Here is an 18,692-nt window from a genome sequence, read left to right as displayed (position 1 = left end):
ACCTATGTCCAGACTCTGCGACAAAATTTTGGTATGTGCAGATTTTCTCGACCCACGGCGCGACTCATGTCCAGACTTTCAAGAATCAAACACTCGGCGCGAATATGCAATTTGGGTCTGAATCCGGATGCGGCGCGACCCTCGAAGTCTGCCCATGAGTCTGGGACCTCGACCCGGGACTTGCTCAGTCGTATACATCATATTACTTAAACATCAGCACGCAACACATTCTGATTATCTGACTTCGCACCGGACGTAAGTGTGCTTCGTATCTATTCCACACTCTTACTCGCGTTTCACCATGATGCAACCCAGTTGATGTTGGGATATTTTGAAGCTTTTTAAAACATTTATTGCTTCAACTCGTTTTCATCAATTGTTAACCATCAACAATTTTTTCGCGTATTTCCCCCTTTGTCAACTTCCCTCCTTTGCAGTCAACTCAACTAGGCAGTTATACTATTTAACTTGCAAGTTTTATTTCATCTAATGCCGTCTGTTTTTGTTGCTAGGCAGTCCGAGACAAAAAATCCCGTTTTCACTATTCACACTTGAATTTTCAGGTGGCTATTCCTTTTTTGGCATAACGTTTAATTTTCACTTTTAAATTACCCAAATCTGTTTCTTATTGACTCCAATGATTGATTTTATTCAACATGGATTTGCAACGATCACAGTGCTGAAGTGGCGAGGTTCCGCAGTGTCTCAACTGTTGGTTTTTGGGAGTCTGGCTGATACGGCGGGCTATTCTACCAATACGTGACCAATTTCAAGGCGGAGGAAGCTCAATAGTAGTTGTGAGTTCTATACAAGTTCTTGGTTCAAATCAAACCAAGATTTTATCAAACTAGTTTTTTCTGCACAAATGACGTTTTCACAACCGCGAACCAATATCATCAATGACCACTCTGGAGCAAAATCTAAATGCATTCACCAACAAACTGTCTGAGAACCTGAATAAGTCGAAGGCGACAGTCAATTCGCCGAATTTAAAGGTTGATAACAGAAACGAAACTATTCTGCAGTTCGAACTTGGGATTTCATAAGTGTTCAAGCGCTATGTCATTGAAAAGTGTTCAAAAGGAAAAGTAAGAGCCTATTTTATTTTAGCTTACTCACTTTTTGTGATAGATACCTAATCAAAAAATCATTCAAGGGAAGATGGACGGAAACGCCTTGTTTTGAGCAGATGGAGGTGCTCGATGGAACAGGGAAAATCTATTGATGGTTAGCGAGCCATGAGTCAAAAAGCATGGCAGAAACAGAGGGCAGTTGACGTGGGCAGCCAATCAAAACTTAGCAAGAGATCTCTTAGCCAAAAAAAACCAATGATTTTTGCAGACCTACGTGCATGAAACTTAGGCGTTCCCCCACCTAGGTGAATGAAACTTAGGAGTTACCGACCTCACATGACCATGATCTTTATGGTGTAACCAGTGGTAGACAAAGTTATAGACCAATGTTTGTTATGGCTCAAACAGTCCTCATGTCAATTTTCATAACAATCGGAGAAACTGAACAAGCATTTAAACTTCTGAAAAATTGAAGGTGGGAGAAGCCGATCTTTTGCTGACGTTGTATCCAACTTTCTCGTGAGGTTGCCTATCAATACAGCGAGGAGGGGGTTAGTGTTGTGTTAGGGCGGGGTGTGGAATTTGAAGGTAGCAGCACTACTGATTATAGTTTATAAGTTGTTTTCAAAACATACATTTGTCTGTTTCTCTATTTATACTGTCTACTTGTTTCGGATTTGGTTCACATCTCTGCCTTCCACTGTTTCAGTATCTGGGCAGCAGTGTCAAGTGTCTTTTTGTCTTTGATGAAGCAGAAGCGGAGGTACTTCTCTCCTATGTGCTTGTGATCCTTGCTGTAGAACGCAGACACTGGAATCGCAGTCAGTTTCTTTTCCTTGATTAGCCAGCTGAAATCAAGTTCACACTCTCGGTTCACAGATTTTTTATTGAAGGAACGACCTTATCCCATAGCTAGTCCATGTCATTTTTTTACTCTTAAACAATATACCCAAAATAACAATTTATCGACCAGCAAAAAGATCAAAGCGTGCGGGGCAATAAAATTTTTTCATTTTTGGTCTGTGGGGTGAGGCATAGTCGGTAATAGCCCATTGCTTTTGCATTTCATGGTCCACTTTAACATTTGCTAAAGGTTCTTAACGTATTATCATCATAGACTCGTTGCTCCGATCATTCCTTCATTCAAATGACAAGTCTATTCTGGCAACGTGTGACAACATTACGAGGCCAAACTGTGCACTGGATAGGCGCTCAATTTTGTGCCTGTATGTTCCTGGATTCCAGAGAAAAGTCTTTCAGCATGTTAAAATTTTGACGGAACGATCAAATAAAAAAAGGGAGCGTCCTTGTCGCGTAATCCGCTTTTAATTCACAAAACGCACAGGTTGGCCTCGTAATGAATTTAAAAGTAGATAAATATTAAGTAGACAAACTTCACTTACTAAACAATTTTAAAGTCCATTGCACTCGTGTCATTCGAGTCTGTGTCTGGTAGACTGATCGGCAAGTCAGAGTATTCGGCCATGACGAAGTAGCCCCCTTGTGGCAGATGAGGTTCGAATCCCACCTCCTTCAAAGACTCAACCAGCATGTCACGAGATTCCTTCAGTTTCCACTTGATCCACGTGAAATATGACTCATCACTACCCATCAGGGAAAGCTGAAGAGAAAAAACATGAGATTATCTAAATATTTTAGCGAGTGACTGAACCAAAACTTGATGATCGGCTTTAAAATGAGAACGTAGCTAACAGACAGTTGCAAAAGAGCCAATGAACGCAAGTATACAGAAAAAATACTGACTTATTTTTTGAAAAAAAAAATCTTTCGAACTTCAAAAAAAAAATAGATGCCCTTAAAGCTCTTTGAATTTCTAGAACATTTTATGATTGCCACTTTTTTGATTTAATTGACCCAATTTGAGAACTCTGGATCAACAGGTAAATTTTTCATTCCGCTGGGAAATTTGAAAACTAAATTCCACTTTCGAAACTAGAGGTCGATCACGTTTTTGAAGATCTTTACATTTTTTGCTGTTCAATAGTGGAGTTTGTCTTCCTTTTAACAAAGGAAATGAACTGAACTTAAAAATCAATCTAAAGTCAAACCGCGAAAAAGGACTTGAGCCTGAAGAAAAAACGAAACAAAATCTCCGCGACCCATATAAGAGTCTGAACTACGTTCCTCGACTCTTAATAATAATTAAGAAGATTTTCAGAAGGTTTCAGAAACAAATGTTGGCTCATTTCCATTACCTACCCCCCCCCCCCCCACCAACCCGCAGATTATGCATCCCATAGACGAATATTCATACTGTAGTCCAGTGTGGGCTATAATTTTACTAGGTGAAGGGAAAGCCCAAATACCCTCTGTCGGTCGTTCGCTTCTTGTCTGCCATAATTTGGCGTCTTTTCCATTTTAACCCTTTCTATTTTCCATGAGAGGTGAAAGTGAAAGAAAAAGGAACGTATTTAGTTTTCAAAAAGGAAAATTGAGGAGTTCTGGACCTACCTCGTGTTCCAGTCCCGCGGCCACAGCCTCCTGCAGCAGAGTGGCATTAGTGTAAACTGTGGTCTGGTGTAAGCCCATCGCATACTTGAGCAACTCATTTGGTCCAATTGTCCAGCCCAACTTCCACCCTGAAAAAAAATAAAGACTAATATTTGCGACCTCATTAAGAAAGTTGCAATCAGACAGTTGGAAAGTGTTGAAAGCAAAAAAAATATGATTGAAAAATTTTAAATCATTTTTCAACTTTCGAAGAAATAATTATATCATGTTAAAGCTTTTTCTGATTGGTATTTTTTTTCTTTAAGTTATCCAATTTATCCAATACTTTTCCTGCTCGATAATGGAGGTTGCCGTGAATTACAGAGGCGAAGCTTCGCTTTGCAAACACTAGCGAAAAAATGACAAAAGCAACTCTATAAAGTGCAATCAGAAAAAGTATAAAATAAGCCTCGGATTGATTATATTTCGGGTAGGTCTCGAAGAACTCCATCTGTGACCTAAATATAATGTGTCTCACACACTAACCACTCAATCACGGACGCTTAATAGAGCACAAAAACTAGCCATTGAGAACAGATGCTGTGAAATTTTCAATGCTACAGATCGTGATGGCTCTTTTCCACTCCCCAACCCCAAACTTCAAATTTTCATTTTTCTTAGTTGTTTTATGCGTGATTATTGCTAAGCGCGTGATGTTACGCTGTAAGTTATGCAAATTTTCATTATACTATGACAACGTTAAAATAGATTTTCGAAACTGAAATTCAAATGTGAGGAGAAATTGAAAAAGAGCCATCGTGATTATAACGAAAGTGGTTGGATAAAAAAGTAGGTTCTGACTGATACACTGAACTGCCTGCTAGTGTTAACAAAGGAAAAGAAGTGATTTTTACAGCCTAAACATAAACAAAAAAAACATAAACTGATAAAAAAAAATCGGAAAACACTGTCAAGTTAGCGAGGGGGTTGAATCTGTCTTGTTGAACTAAAACAAATTAACATTTGAAGCAGCATATTATCATATATATCCCCTAAATCCTATTATCCCCTAAATTTAGAAATTCGAACTTTAAAATAAGGGGAAAAGTCTTAAGGATCTCATAAGTATTATCAAACGTTTGCAGGAAACAAAATATTAGGTAAATAGGGCGACAGAATTAAAGCCGACAGCCTATTAGCTGAAAATCAGCCAAAATTGCTCGGCAAAGTCTTATTGGGAAATATACAAGTACTACTCAAATAATATCCACCTCAGCCATAAAAATACTGAAATCAAGTCGATATAAACAATTCGGAAAACAAAATGAGAGCTAAATCGAAAGCCGATAAATCATCAGCAAAAAGAGTAATATCGAACCTTATAACTATACATGATACCAATTTATCAAAACGAATGAAGATAGTTTTGAAAAAAAAAACATTCCATGACAAAAGAAGGCGAAAAAAGCATCAGAATAAAATTTACCAAGCGTTAACAAAACAGAAAAAACTTCAGCAGAAGCTAAGCGTGATCATTGCTAAGCGCGTGATGTTACGCTGTAAGTTATGCAAATTTTCATTACTATGACAACGTTAAAATAGTTTTTCGAAGCTGAAACTCAAATGTGAGAAATTGAAAAAAAAGCCATCGTGATTATAACGAAAGTGGTTGGATAAAAAAGAAGGTTCTGACTGATACACTGAACTGCCTGCTAGTGTTAACAAGAGAAAAGAAAAGATTTTTACAGCCTAAGTATAGAACAAAAAAACCTAAACTGAAACAAAATCGGAAAACACTGTTAAGTTAGCGAGGGGGTTGAATCTGTCTTGTTGAAACTAAAACAAATTAACATTTGAAGCAGCATATTATCATATATTATCCCCTAAATCCTCGTCACCATAACTTATAACGTATACCAAGTTTTTCAGATGCTTTTTTCCGAGACGGGAGTATAATTCAAACTTGTCGTATAATAAATTCAGACTTATAGTTCGAAATTAAATACATTTTTTCACACAGAGACGAAGCTGAGCTTCGCACGACTTGCGATACAACAAGTATAGGATTAAACAGCAAGACTTTCAAGAACTAGCAAAGAGGACATCGAAAATCGTAAATCTAGAAGCAATAACTCGAAAAAACAAAAACAAAAAAGAAAACTGATTTTTTAAAGTTCAAATTGGGGAGTTCCTAATGGGGTTAAATTTAGAAATTCGAACTTTAAATTAAGGGGAAGAAGTCCTAAGGATCTCATAAGTATTATCAAACTTTTGCAGTAAACAAAATATTAGGTAAATAGGGCGACAGAATTAAGGCCGACAGCCTATTAGCTGAAAATCAGCCAAAATTGCTCGGCAAAGTCTTATTGGGAAATATACACGTATTACTCAAATAATATCCACCTAAGCCATAAAAATACTGAAATCGAGTCGATATAAACAATTCGGAAAACAAAATGAGAGCTAAATCGAAAGCCGATAAATCATCAGGAAAAAGAGTAATATCGAACTTTATAACTATACATGATACCAATTTATCAAAACGAATGAAGATAGTTTTGAAAAAAAAACATTCCATGACAATAGAAGGCAAAAAAAGCATCAGAATAAAGTTTACCAAGCGTTAACAAAACAAAAAAACTTGAGCAGAAGCCCTTCAGAAAAAAGCCTTAAAAAATCGAGTCCCCTTTCCCATCAGAGTTCACACGCACACAAAAATTTCACGGTTATCAAAAAGTGCAATAGGGGGCCACTGAGTAGATAAAAAATTAGCCGTAACCGATTAACGACGACAAAAACGAAGACAAAAATAATTGAAAAAAAAATCGAGCTGTTAAAATTACAACTAATGTAAAAGACACATTTCGATTCGGCCGATTTTTAAAAATCTCAATACAACAAAATCAACTACAGTGAAAAATGTTTCACTAAAAATAAATTAATCTTAGATCTGGCGACTAAGCCGACATTACAAGAGCAGACAAATAATAGGCCGAAATTTTTCGAACCACAATTTATACCGTTTAAAAAAATAGGTTCTGGTCAGATTCAAACCCAGGTCCTTTGCCTTCCCAGGCGTAATCGTTACCTCCAGGCATACGTGTGCCGTCGTTATGAAAAGTGAATTCGTTATGAACCAAGTTACCACCAACCACCAGAAGTCGATGAGTCCTGTGGACAAAGTTGTTCAGGGGAAAAAGTCTAGCACCAGATTGTAATACTCTGCTTATCGTAAGGGTAAACATTACAAACCAATCATTGGCTCGGAAAAAAAAATATTTAAAAATTCAACTCAAATTAAATTACTGTCTCGATTAAATTGACTGCTTCAAGAAATCTCCTGAAAACGTTTCTAACGTAATTGTTCCGACTATTGAACATGCGCAGAAATTTTGGATTCGGGCGAGTTTCAATTTTGTTCTGTTCTTTCATGCAAAATCAAGTGCCAAAAAATCATCGCAATGAGTCGAGTGATATATCATTTTAAAGACCTTTTAGCGGCGAGTCTAAAAACAATATTAAAATTTCAAAAATTTTTCTCAGAAGTTTTAAGTCTAATTTCGAGATTGAGTCTAATTTCGATTTAATGAAGCAAATATAAGAAGCTTATGGGAGTTTTAAAAATCAAGTTACGCCTTGAAAATTTAGTTATATCCATCACAGCGCATTTTTGGGAGCAAAATAAAAATCATTTTCTACAAATCGTAATCGGATAACACAAATAATAATGGGAATGGGCTGGATAACGAACCATATTCGGGCCCTTTCAGTAAGACATTGAAAGATTTCTAAAAACTTTTTTCCTTGTCGAGAAAAACCGGTTTGAAATTTTCGTTTTCTTATTTCGAGCAAAAAAGCAAACGAGCAAGCTCATAGTAGGGTAATATACTTTTATTTAAAACCGCAAATATTTAATTCAAGTCTAATAAAAAACATAATTTGGCAATTATTTAGCGCCTTCTTGTGAATAAAAAAATCAAAAATTTTTTCCGCCAAAATTTGAATTTTTATCTTCTGTCCACTTCGATTGCCACCTAGTAAGGAACTGCCACCCCTATAATAAACTAATTCAATGGTTACGCATAGGAGCATTTTGTACCCAATAACGAATCTCCCCCTTTGTGCAAAGTGAATGGGGGGTAACTAAAAAGATCCGAAAACTGTTGTCAAATATAGCTATTTTCATGCTATCAAATAAGCCTAAATTCTATCATAGCCACGGAAAATATACGGCACAAATCGAAAAAAAAAACAATTTTTACAAATTGTATTTTTATGGTCACAATTTGCACTTCAACCAGCTATCGTTGTTTTTTTATGCTCAGAAGAAACTGGAAGAAAAAACTTATAGCCAACAAACTTTACACAATTGTAGTTTGATTTTTCTACTTTAGGGGAAAAATTCTGTTTTATACGAATGTTCCTCTTTAGATACAGTTCACATGCCCACTGGCTGTAAATGAGTTTTTCAAAAACTATCCGAGGGCGAATTCCGTTTTTTTTAAACTAGAACTGGCAGTGAATATGAGCTGAAATTTTCTGACTAACTTTACCTGTAGTGTTGAATGTCTTTCCCGCACTACACACAGTCAGAGTCCGTTCCCACATGTCGGGCAAAGTGGCAATCCTCACGTGACTAAATCCTTGTTCATACACCATCCACTCGTACACCTCGTCACTAACACAGATGACGTCATGTTTCTTACATAACTCTGCCACCGCTTCTAGTTCTGATCTCGAGAACACTTTTCCGAGAGGGTTGTTTGGAGTGTTGATCAGGATGAGTTTTGTTTTATCTGTGAAAGCAGCTTCAAGCTTTTCTAGGTTGAGTTTCCAGTCGTTCGCTTTAATAATCCCGTCTGGTCCTTTCTGATCTTTAGACGGGGGTTCAAGTGGTACATAAACCGGTTTCGCTCCTGGAAAGAACCACTATTTCAAAAACATAGCCAATCGAAGATTGGAAAAGAGTAATGAACGCAAGTAAACATAAAAATAACACTGACTGTCTTAAAAAAAATCTCAACTTTCGAAAAAAATAGATGCCCTTTAAGCTCTTTGAGTTTCTAGAACAATTAAAGATTGGTGCTTTGTTGATAACATGAACCCAAGTTAAGAAAACTGGATCAACAGGCAAAGTTTTTATTCCGCTGGAAATCTAAAATTAATCCACTTTCGAAACTAGAAATAGTTCACGTTTTTTCGCGCCACTTCCACGTTCGTATTTGGAGAGTGCTATTTAGTTTAGTCTCTTTCAGCAGATGAATTTCAATTGAACTCAAAAAGTGCATTATACCTAGTGCATCAATATTTTAAGACTTTCCTGAAAAAAAAAAACAAAAAAATATCAGCAAGACCTATATAAGAGATTTCACTACGTTCATTACTCTTAAAAATTATGATCACCTAAATCATTAAAAGCTTTATGGGGTAGCCAACTTCCCATCTCTCAAGAGTTCAAACCATTTACAATTCGAAATTTTCCAAATGCGTTTTGATTCACAATATTTTGGTTCAATAGGGTTTGCAGTGACTTGGAAATTCAACTCGGTCGACCAAGCAATTGATATTCTATCCAAGTTGTCCGTAATTGTTCAATTTAATCACACCTAGACAAAATTCGAAAAGACTTAGAAGGCGGGCGTAGTTCGTAGGTCAAAATAAAAAGCGAGTCGACAGCTGGCAATAAACTGGCTGAGAATAATGTTAAAAATTTATACCAACCTGGAATATCAACAGCTAGTCTCAAATCCTCTTAAAAGGAGACCTCAGATTCAAATCACAGCTCACCTGACATTCCGACCATGACGTCATAGCAGTCAAAAAAGGGTTCCAGAATGATGGCCTCATCTCCAGGACCCAGCAGGGATACTAATATAGAGTAGAGTGCCTCGTAGGCACCGGTGGTTACCAACACCTCGGAGAAACTGTCTATGGATCTAACAGGAAACAGAAAGAAACCATTCAACTAAAGAAACGGAACATGAGAATTCCGAAGCCCGTGAAATACGGCCCAAACTTGGATTTATCATTATCAACAAAAAAAAACGCATTTTAGATTGGAAAAAATTCCTCCAGAAAAAGCAGCAAAATGTTGGTTAACCAAACTTTTAGTTTCCTAGGTAATGAAACTTCTTTAAAATTTTTTATTCAGTGCTTAAACAACCCTTCATATTGTGTATAAAAAGAATTAAGCCAAATGACCTGGTCAGAGAATTTCATATACGTTTTTGAAAAATATGCGAAATACTTAAGGGTTGAAAATTTGTTCTGAATAGTAAAATTCCAGACAGGAAACGCTCCTTGATCAGAATTAGAATTACAAAAAAGAACAAGTTCCTCCCAAGGATTCTCCCGTGAAATACAACAGCTCAAATCACGGATCAAATCCCATGCCTTGGTCATAATTTTCCCCATCCATTAGAAGAGGGAAGGGGTTGCGGTTGATCCAGTTGACTAAGGAAAACAACAGAATCATGCTATCCATAATTATGTTAATATCCTGAAATAGCTAATAATTGGAATTAACTTCAAAACACTTGATAGCGATAGGTTCGCATTGCCATCAATAACCAATTTTTTCCCAGCTGAAAAATAGTCAATTGATAAAATGTCTCCGATTTCTCCCCTGCAATTCCTTACCAACTCTGCGTCCACTAGATAAGCGTTTTTATCCCAATCACTTAAACAGTGTTTCTTATAATAATAAAAAACCCTTACCTCTCCATGTCTTTTCCGTACAAGGCAGCAATAGCATTCACCAATCTAGGATGTCCGTAACCCCTCGTATACTGATGAAGGAAATCATTTTCAGTCGCTTTCAGTAATGCTTCTTTCGCCGCTGCCGGAGGAGGATAGTCCGGGAAACCCTGACCCAAATTACACGCTTTGTGCTTAATCGTCAAGCCCACTATATCTGTCCATACGCTGGGACTCAAATAGGGCGTAACCAAAGGGTTTCCAAATGTCTTCTTATGACCAAGACCTGTAGTTGATCCACTAGAATCTGATGTCATTGTTGTCGATGCTTTCTCAAGGTAGCTAGAAGTTGATAAAACGCGAGTATTCGCGAGTGTTAACTTTGCAAATGAATTCGAGTTTTTCAAAATTTTGCTTGTTAACTTGATTCCAAAGTCAAGGTTGCGAAGTTTCGACGTTGCCATTCGATTCCGCTTTGAATTTCAGAGGTCAATTCTGACGCTTATCAGCTTCGTAGCCATTTTCTATCTGAGAAGTGAATCATTTCAATGCAAATTATTAGACCCACAAGATCTCTATGTAGTGTTTAGGAGGCCTGGTAATATTCAAAGTCTTGAATGAACTAATGCAATCAAGCTCATCTAATAGTTTGTTCATAGTAACTATGTAAAAACTCTATTTAAAGTAGAGCTTGGGTTACACCATTAATGGGGCGTTGAACTGATACAATCGCGAATACAACAAAACCCAGTATTTTTCAACATCAATTAACTATCAAAGAAACTATGTAACCCATAGGAGGACTGACTTCTTTAAGACACTTTTTTCCCCTTCAGCTCTTAGACCATTCTTCTGTTTGACCATTTTTCTGCTAAATCAAATATTTGAAACGCGCTATTATTTAAAATAAGTTCTTACAATTTTTTTTGGAGAACGTCCGTCCCAAATATTTAAAATCATTGTCCTTAAAGCTAAAAAATAATTCTTTGAAATTTCTCGTTTGAATTTTTGTCTTTTTTTTTGTTTATTGCTCTGAAATGAAGTGGTCCATAGCCGAACGTTGTTGAATGAAAAATGCGTTGAAGTTGTCGGATACACGTTATTCAAAAAAGAATTCATTGGAAAATCACAATCGTTTTCCATAACTCCGTCGACAGCTCATAAGGCAATTTCGAGAACTCATTTCCAGTTTCAACGCCATTTCACTATCTCAAAATCAGAAACATTTCCGCAATTTGAGACTTGTCTAACAAACGTGAAAAAAAATGTACGCCGAGGCGATGCGGATATTCGCACCACTTGCGGTACATCACAAACATAAAAAACTTAAGTCGAAAAAATGTTTCAATACAAAACACTAGGTGAACCAAATTTTTCGAATGTCTCAGTAAAAAACAACTAGAGGCCGAGCTAATGCTGGAGCTACGTGTTTGATATTGAATGAACTTGCTGTACTGATGCGGCACCAAAATTGTGATTTCACTTTGCCCAAAACCTTAGTTGTTTCTACTAAAATAACTTAGAAGACCAAAAAACTTCGAGACAATCAATTTTCTCGAGATAACATTTCTCTCACAAAAAATTAAGGAGTCGCATCTTTTCGAGAATTCAGCCAGCATAATCACAAACAGTTCTTTCAGTTAAACTTTTCATCTCAATTGATTGCGCAAATTTTAAGAAAATTCAAAAAGTTTAGAAAAAAACGGTCAAAAGGATTTCCAAAAACCAGAAATTTTTTTCTGCAAAACGCATGTTAGGACCGCTTTAGCAGAAAAGATTCCCGAAACCGGGTCTCTCGATTGAACACAGCACGAGTATTGGCACGGAAGTTCAAATTCAAAAATTTTCCAATAAACTGTCAAAGTTTCGAAACTTCGACTTGTGGTTGAAGGCCAAAACTTTTTGCTTAAGCAAATTAGGCAGAGCCAGTTATAAAGGAAGGCTTTCATCAACCTGTTACATTTTCAAAAACAACCTTTAGCACTTCCATTTGTGGAAGAGCCTAGCCGAAAGTGAAGAAGAATTCTTCTGTATCTTCTATAAAATAAAAAAAACAAGGGTTGAAACAAGGGCGAAATACTTAAGGGTTGAAAATTTGTTCTGAATAGTAAAATTCCAGACAGGAAACACTCCTTGAGCAGAATTAGAATTACAAAAAAGAACAAGTTCCTTCCAAGGATTCTCCGAGGAACCCTAAATCAGGGATCAAATCCCATGCCTTGGTCATAATTTTGTCGCATCCATTAGAAGAGGGAAGGGGTTGCGGTTGATCCAGTTGACTAAGGAAAACAACAGAATCATGCTAAATATATTTATTTTAATATCCTGATATAGCTAATAATTGGAATTAACTTCAAACACTTGATAGCGATAGGTTCGCATTGCCATCTATAACCAATTTTTTCGACGGACAGCTTCAGGGCAAATAAAAAATCTTTTCAATTTTTCTATATTTTATATAACACAAAAAACAATTTTGCAAATCCAATTGACGGAGAGCTTCAAAACAAATAAAAAAAACCTTTTCAATTCTTCTTTATTTTATATAACAGAAAAAACAATTCAACCAATAACACAACATGACTGATCGCCCTCTACCGTCGGTTTTCGCTTAATTTGATTCACTTTTTGACCCCTAGGTTTTATTTGATCCTTAGAATTCAATGCTGCCGTTATCGTTTTTATTTTCGCCACTGGAAAATTTTCATCATAATGACTTGTCTCGGGTGCCTCTGCGGACGGAAACCGAAGCAAATAGTCTGCCATTCCCATTTTTAACCCCTGTCTATGTTCAACTTTAAAGTCGTACGGCACTAATCGATCATACCATCGAGTTAATCGGCAGAAAAACGTTTTATTTCCTTTCGGTGAAGAAATTAACAATGTAAGTAGTGCCTTGTGATCCGAGATAACAGTGAAATAACGGCCATTTATATAATTTCGAAAATGTTCCGTGGCCCACACTACCGCGAGTAACTCTAAGTCATTGGTAGAATATTTTTGCTCAGCCGGGTTAAGATAACTGGACGCAAACGAAATGGGGTGCCAACCGGAGGCGTTATAATGTTCTAACACTGCCCCTAGGCCATCATGGCTAGCATCACAGATGATCCTTGTTTCACGGTGAATGTCGAAGTGTCTTAGTTCGACAATGTTTTTAACTAGCGATTTTAATTGTTGAAACGCTTTTCGCAAGCGGGCGTCCAGACAAAATCGTTATTCTGACTTAGTAATGGTCTTAATGGTGCGCTTACTTCCGCGAGTTTTGGCAAAAATTTATGTAAACTGTGCATCGAACCCATTAATGACTTCAATTGCTTTTTAGATTTTGGGGTTTTCAGATCCTCTGCCGCTTGTGTTTTTCTAACTAGGGGAGCGATGCCATTTCCCCCAATTCGATATCGAGCCACTCACACTCGGTTTTCGCAAAATCACACTTTCGTAATTTCAACGAGACATTAGAAACGTCCAGTTTTTTCAATATTTTTTCCACTAACGCAGAGTGTTCAATCTTAGTTCCTTTAGAGGCAATTAAAATATCGTCGATGAACGCGTTAGCCTGAGGGAATTCCTTAAGAAAATTATGAATAACTTTTTGAAATTCCGCCGGCATCGACGTAAGCCCGTAAAATACGTTTTTAAAACGATAAGTTCCCGTGGACTTCCCGCCGACTAGTGAAAAATTGCACTGCTCGCTTGTCTTTGGTTCTAATGAAACTTGTCCATACGCATATGTGAAATCCAACGTTGTAAAATATACGTTTCCCGCTTTCCTTTCAGCAATTATCTGAAATATTCCGTCTACTAGTTCGTCAATATTCGGCATTTGGTACTTATTCTTGTGTACCTGCCTGTTCAGTTCTCTGGATTCCAATGCTAATTTGATACTTCCGTCTTTTTTACTGTGATTACTATAGAAGATACGAAATACTTATCGGAGCACTCTTGTAATTTTACGACATGACCTTCGTTTATCAGCCGATGAATTTCTTTATCTACTTTGTCTTGAAGACTGATAGCTTTTGTTGTATCGGCTTCAGGTTTACTTTAGCGTTCCGGATGTTTCCTATTAAAGTAAATAAATTTGGGTACAACTTACAGAAATATGTCTGCAACTCATCGTACTCCTCCTCTTCTTGACTGCTTCCTTCTCCTGTGATTCCCATCATTTTCTTCCTATGCAATAACTCCAGGCCTAAGGTGCCCATTAGATCACGCCCCAGGATTGACTGATGATTTCCAGATATTACTGACACTTGTGCTGGTGCTGCCCAACCGTTCAACGACATTGTCACTGCTACCTTCCCCAGTATGTTTATTCGGTTGTTGTTGTAATCCACGAATTCATCTATTGAAGGTTGTAACTGATTATTCGGTTTACGAAATGTTGTTTCCAGGTCCGTCATGCTAAAAATCGTCACTGGGGATCCGCTATCTATCCACAACCATATTTCTATATTTTATATAACACAAAAAACAATTCAACCAAATACTTCGGAAAAAGGATGATCATTAGCAAACACAGTCTCCTAGTTATCATCATACAGCCCGGCTAGCTCAGTCGGTAGAGCATGGGAATCTTAATTCCAGGGTCGTGGGTTCGAGCCCCACGTTGGGCGAAAAGTCTTTATGGTATTCAAAAAACAATCTTTTGCGAATCCATTTGACGGAGTGCTTAAACGCAATTGAAAAAAACCTTATCAATTCCTCTATATTTTATTCAACAGAAAAAACAATTCAACAAAAATTTCGGAAAAAAGGGTGATCATTAGCATACACAGTCTCTTAGTTAACATCATACAGCCCGGCTAGCTCAGTCGGTAGAGCATGAGACTCTTAATCCCAGGGTCATGGGTTCGAGCACCAAATTGGGCGAAAAAGTTTCATAATCTTCAAAAAAAAAACAATATTTTTCAAATCCAAATGACGGACAGTTTCAGGGCAAATAAAAAATCTTTTCAATTTTTCTATATTTTATAAAACAGAAAAAACATTTCAACCAAACACTTCGGAAAAAGGATGATCATTAGCAAACACAGTCTCTTAGTTAACATCATACAGCCCGGCTAGCTCAGTCGTTAGAGCATGGAATTCTTCGGGTCGTGGGTTCGAGCCCCACGTTGGGCGAAATTTTTCTATAATGTTCAAAAAACAATATTTTGCAAATCCAATTGACGGAGAGCTTAAAAGCAAATTAAAAAAACCTTTTCAATTCTTCTATATTTTATATAACAAAAAAAAACAGTACAACCGAAAAATTCGGAAAAAGGATGATCATTACCAAAAACAGTCTCTTGGTTATCATCAAACAGCCCGGCTAGCTCAGTCGTTAGAGCATGGAATTCTTCCTCCCAGGGTCGTGGGTTCGAGCCCCCCGATGGGCGAAAATTTTTTATAATGTTCAAAAAACAATATTTTTCAAATCCAAACGACGGACAGCTTCAGGGCAAATTAAAAAAATCTTTTCAATTTTTCTATATTTTATATAACAGAAAAAACAATTCAACCAAAAACTTCGGAAAAAGGATGATCATTAGCAAACACAGTCTCTTAGTTATCATCATACAGCCCGGCTAGCTCAGTCGATTGAGCATGGGACTCTTAATCCCAGGGTTGTGGGTTCGAGCCCCACGTTGGGCGAAAAATTTTTATGGTATTCAAAAAACAATCTTTTGTGAATCCATTTGACGGAGTGCTTAAACGCAATTGAAAAAAAACCGGTATCAATTCCTCTATATTTTATTCAACAGAAAAAACAATTCAACAAAAATTTCGGAAAAAGGGTGATCATTAGCAAACACAGTCTCTTAGTTAACATCATACAGCCCGGCTAGCTCAGTCGGTAGAGCATGAGACTCTTAATCCCAGGGTCATGGGTTCGAGCACCAAATTTGGCGAAAAGTTTTCATAATCTTCAAAAAAACAATATTTTTCAAAAATCCAAATGACGGACAGCTTCAGGGCAAATAAAAAATCTTTTCAATTTTTCTATGTTTTATATAACAGAAAAAACATTTCAACCAAAAACTTCGGAAAAAGGATGATCATTAGCAAAGACAGTCTCTTAGTTATCATCATACAGCCCGGCTAGCTCAGTCGGTAGAGCATGGGACTCTTAATCCCAGGGTCGTGGGTTCGAGCCCCACGTTGGGCGAAAAGTCTTTATGGTATTCAAAAAACAATCTTTTGCGAATCCATTTGACGGAGTGCTTAAACGCAATTGAAAAAAAACCTTATCAATTCCTCTATACTTTATTCAACAGAAAAAACAATTCAACAAAAATTTCGGAAAAAGGGTGATCATTAGCAAACACAGTCTCTAAGTTGAAATCATACAGCCCGGCTAGCTCAGTCGATAGAGCATGAGACTCTTAATCCCAGGGTCATGGGTTCGAGCACCATATTTGGCGAAAAGTTTTCATAATCTTCAAAAAAAAACAATATTTTTCAAAAATCCAAATGACGGACAGCTTCAGGGCAAATAAAAAATCTTTTCAATTTTTCTATGTTTTATATAACAGAAAAAACATTTCAACCAAAAACTTCGGAAAAAGGATGATCATTAGCAAAGACAGTCTCTTAGTTATCATCATACAGCCCGGCTAGCTCAGTCGGTAGAGCATGGGACTCTTAATCCCAGGGTCGTGGGTTCGAGCCCCACGTTGGGCGAAAAGTCTTTATGGTATTCAAAAAACAATCTTTTGCGAATCCATTTGACGGAGTGCTTAAACGCAATTGAAAAAAAACCTTATCAATTCCTCTATACTTTATTCAACAGAAAAAACAATTCAACAAAAATTTCGGAAAAAGGGTGATCATTAGCAAACACAGTCTCTAAGTTGAAATCATACAGCCCGGCTAGCTCAGTCGATAGAGCATGAGACTCTTAATCCCAGGGTCATGGGTTCGAGCACCATATTTGGCGAAAAGTTTTCATAATCTTCAAAAAAAAACAATATTTTTCAAAAATCCAAATGACGGACAGCTTCAGGGCAAATAAAAAATCTTTTCAATTTTTCTATGTTTTATATAACAGAAAAAACATTTCAACCAAAAACTTCGGAAAAAGGATGATCATTAGCAAAGACAGTCTCTTAGTTATCATCATACAGCCCGGCTAGCTCAGTCGGTAGAGCATGGGACTCTTAATCCCAGGGTCGTGGGTTCGAGCCCCACGTTGGGCGAAAAGTCTTTATGGTATTCAAAAAACAATCTTTTGCGAATCCAATGACGGAGTGCTTAAACGCAATTGAAAAAAAACCTTATCAATTCCTCTATACTTTATTCAACAGAAAAAACAATTCAACCAAAAACTTCGGAAAAAGGATGATCATTAGCAAAGACAGTCTCTTAGTTATCATCATACAGCGCGGCTAGCTCAGTCGGTAGAGCATGGGACTCTTAATCCCAGGGTCGTGGGTTCGAGCCCTACGTTGGGCGAAAAGTATTTATGGTATTCAAAAAACAATCTTTTGCGAATCCATTTGACGGAGTGCTTAAACGCAATTGAAAAAAACCTTATCAATTCCTCTATACTTTATTCAACAGAAAAAACAATTCAACCAAAAACTTCGGAAAAAGGATGATCATTACCAAAAACAGTCTCTTGGTTATCATCAAACAGCCCGGCTAGCTCAGTCGTTAGAGCATGGAATTCTTCCTCCCAGGGTCGTGGGTTCGAGCCCTCCGATGGGCGAAAATTTTTTATAATGTTCAAAAAACAATATTTTTCAAATCCAAACGACGGACAGCTTCAGGGCAAATTAAAAAAATCTTTTCAATTTTTCTATATTTTATATAACAGAAAAAACAATTCAACCAAAAACTTCGGAAAAAGGATGATCATTAGCAAACACAGTCTCTTAGTTATCATCATACAGCCCGGCTAGCTCAGTCGATTGAGCATGGGACTCTTAATCCCAGGGTTGTGGGTTCGAGCCCCACGTTGGGCGAAAAATTTTTATGGTATTCAAAAAACAATCTTTTGTGAATCCATTTGACGGAGTGCTTAAACGCAATTGAAAAAAAACCGTTATCAATTCCTCTATATTTTATTCAACAGAAAAAACAATTCAACAAAAATTTCGGAAAAAGGGTGATCATTAGCAAACACAGTCTCTTAGTTAACATCATACAGCCCGGCTAGCTCAGTCGGTAGAGCATGAGACTCTTAATCCCAGGGTCATGGGTTCGAGCACCAAATTTGGCGAAAAGTTTTCATAATCTTCAAAAAAACAATATTTTTCAAAAATCCAAATGACGGACAGCTTCAGGGCAAATAAAAAATCTTTTCAATTTTTCTATGTTTTATATAACAGAAAAAACATTTCAACCAAAAACTTCGGAAAAAGGATGATCATTAGCAAAGACAGTCTCTTAGTTATCATCATACAGCCCGGCTAGCTCAGTCGGTAGAGCATGGGACTCTTAATCCCAGGGTCGTGGGTTCGAGCCCCACGTTGGGCGAAAAGT

The 18,692-nt window shown here is 37.1% G+C and overlaps 1 protein-coding gene and 8 non-coding genes across 9 annotated transcripts; 8 read left to right on the top strand and 1 right to left on the bottom strand.

Annotated features, from left to right (window-relative positions):
- Window positions 1–1,478: 1,478 nt before the first annotated feature.
- LOC134841496 (kynurenine--oxoglutarate transaminase 3-like) lies at window positions 1,479–10,822 on the bottom strand. The gene is made up of 6 exons (XM_063857522.1): window positions 10,242–10,822; window positions 9,312–9,460; window positions 8,078–8,440; window positions 3,546–3,673; window positions 2,477–2,694; window positions 1,479–1,921 (listed from the first exon to the last, which is right to left on the bottom strand). Exons 1-6 carry the CDS (start codon window positions 10,682–10,684, stop codon window positions 1,756–1,758), a joined length of 1,467 nt encoding a protein of 488 aa, XP_063713592.1. The 5' UTR covers window positions 10,685–10,822; the 3' UTR covers window positions 1,479–1,755.
- Window positions 10,823–14,766: 3,944 nt separating this feature from the next.
- Window positions 14,767–14,839, top strand: Trnak-cuu (transfer RNA lysine (anticodon CUU)). The gene has a single exon. It is a non-coding gene; the product is annotated as a tRNA-Lys (tRNA).
- Window positions 14,840–15,787: 948 nt separating this feature from the next.
- On the top strand, window positions 15,788–15,860 carry Trnak-cuu (transfer RNA lysine (anticodon CUU)). The gene has a single exon. It is a non-coding gene; the product is annotated as a tRNA-Lys (tRNA).
- A 441-nt stretch (window positions 15,861–16,301) lies between these two features.
- Trnak-cuu (transfer RNA lysine (anticodon CUU)) lies at window positions 16,302–16,374 on the top strand. Its single transcript has one exon. It is a non-coding gene; the product is annotated as a tRNA-Lys (tRNA).
- A 442-nt stretch (window positions 16,375–16,816) lies between these two features.
- Window positions 16,817–16,889, top strand: Trnak-cuu (transfer RNA lysine (anticodon CUU)). The gene has a single exon. It is a non-coding gene; the product is annotated as a tRNA-Lys (tRNA).
- Window positions 16,890–17,331: 442 nt separating this feature from the next.
- On the top strand, window positions 17,332–17,404 carry Trnak-cuu (transfer RNA lysine (anticodon CUU)). The gene has a single exon. It is a non-coding gene; the product is annotated as a tRNA-Lys (tRNA).
- Window positions 17,405–17,587: 183 nt separating this feature from the next.
- Window positions 17,588–17,660, top strand: Trnak-cuu (transfer RNA lysine (anticodon CUU)). The gene has a single exon. It is a non-coding gene; the product is annotated as a tRNA-Lys (tRNA).
- A 439-nt stretch (window positions 17,661–18,099) lies between these two features.
- On the top strand, window positions 18,100–18,172 carry Trnak-cuu (transfer RNA lysine (anticodon CUU)). The gene has a single exon. It is a non-coding gene; the product is annotated as a tRNA-Lys (tRNA).
- A 441-nt stretch (window positions 18,173–18,613) lies between these two features.
- Trnak-cuu (transfer RNA lysine (anticodon CUU)) lies at window positions 18,614–18,686 on the top strand. Its single transcript has one exon. It is a non-coding gene; the product is annotated as a tRNA-Lys (tRNA).
- The last annotated feature ends 6 nt before the right edge of the window (window positions 18,687–18,692 follow it).

Source organism: Symsagittifera roscoffensis, chromosome 3, assembly GCF_963678635.1.
Source record: "Symsagittifera roscoffensis chromosome 3, txSymRosc1.1, whole genome shotgun sequence".
Classification (NCBI taxonomy): domain Eukaryota; kingdom Metazoa; phylum Xenacoelomorpha; order Acoela; family Convolutidae; genus Symsagittifera; species Symsagittifera roscoffensis.
Note: the sequence above shows the minus strand (reverse complement) of the source record. Positions and strands in the feature narration are given on the sequence as shown.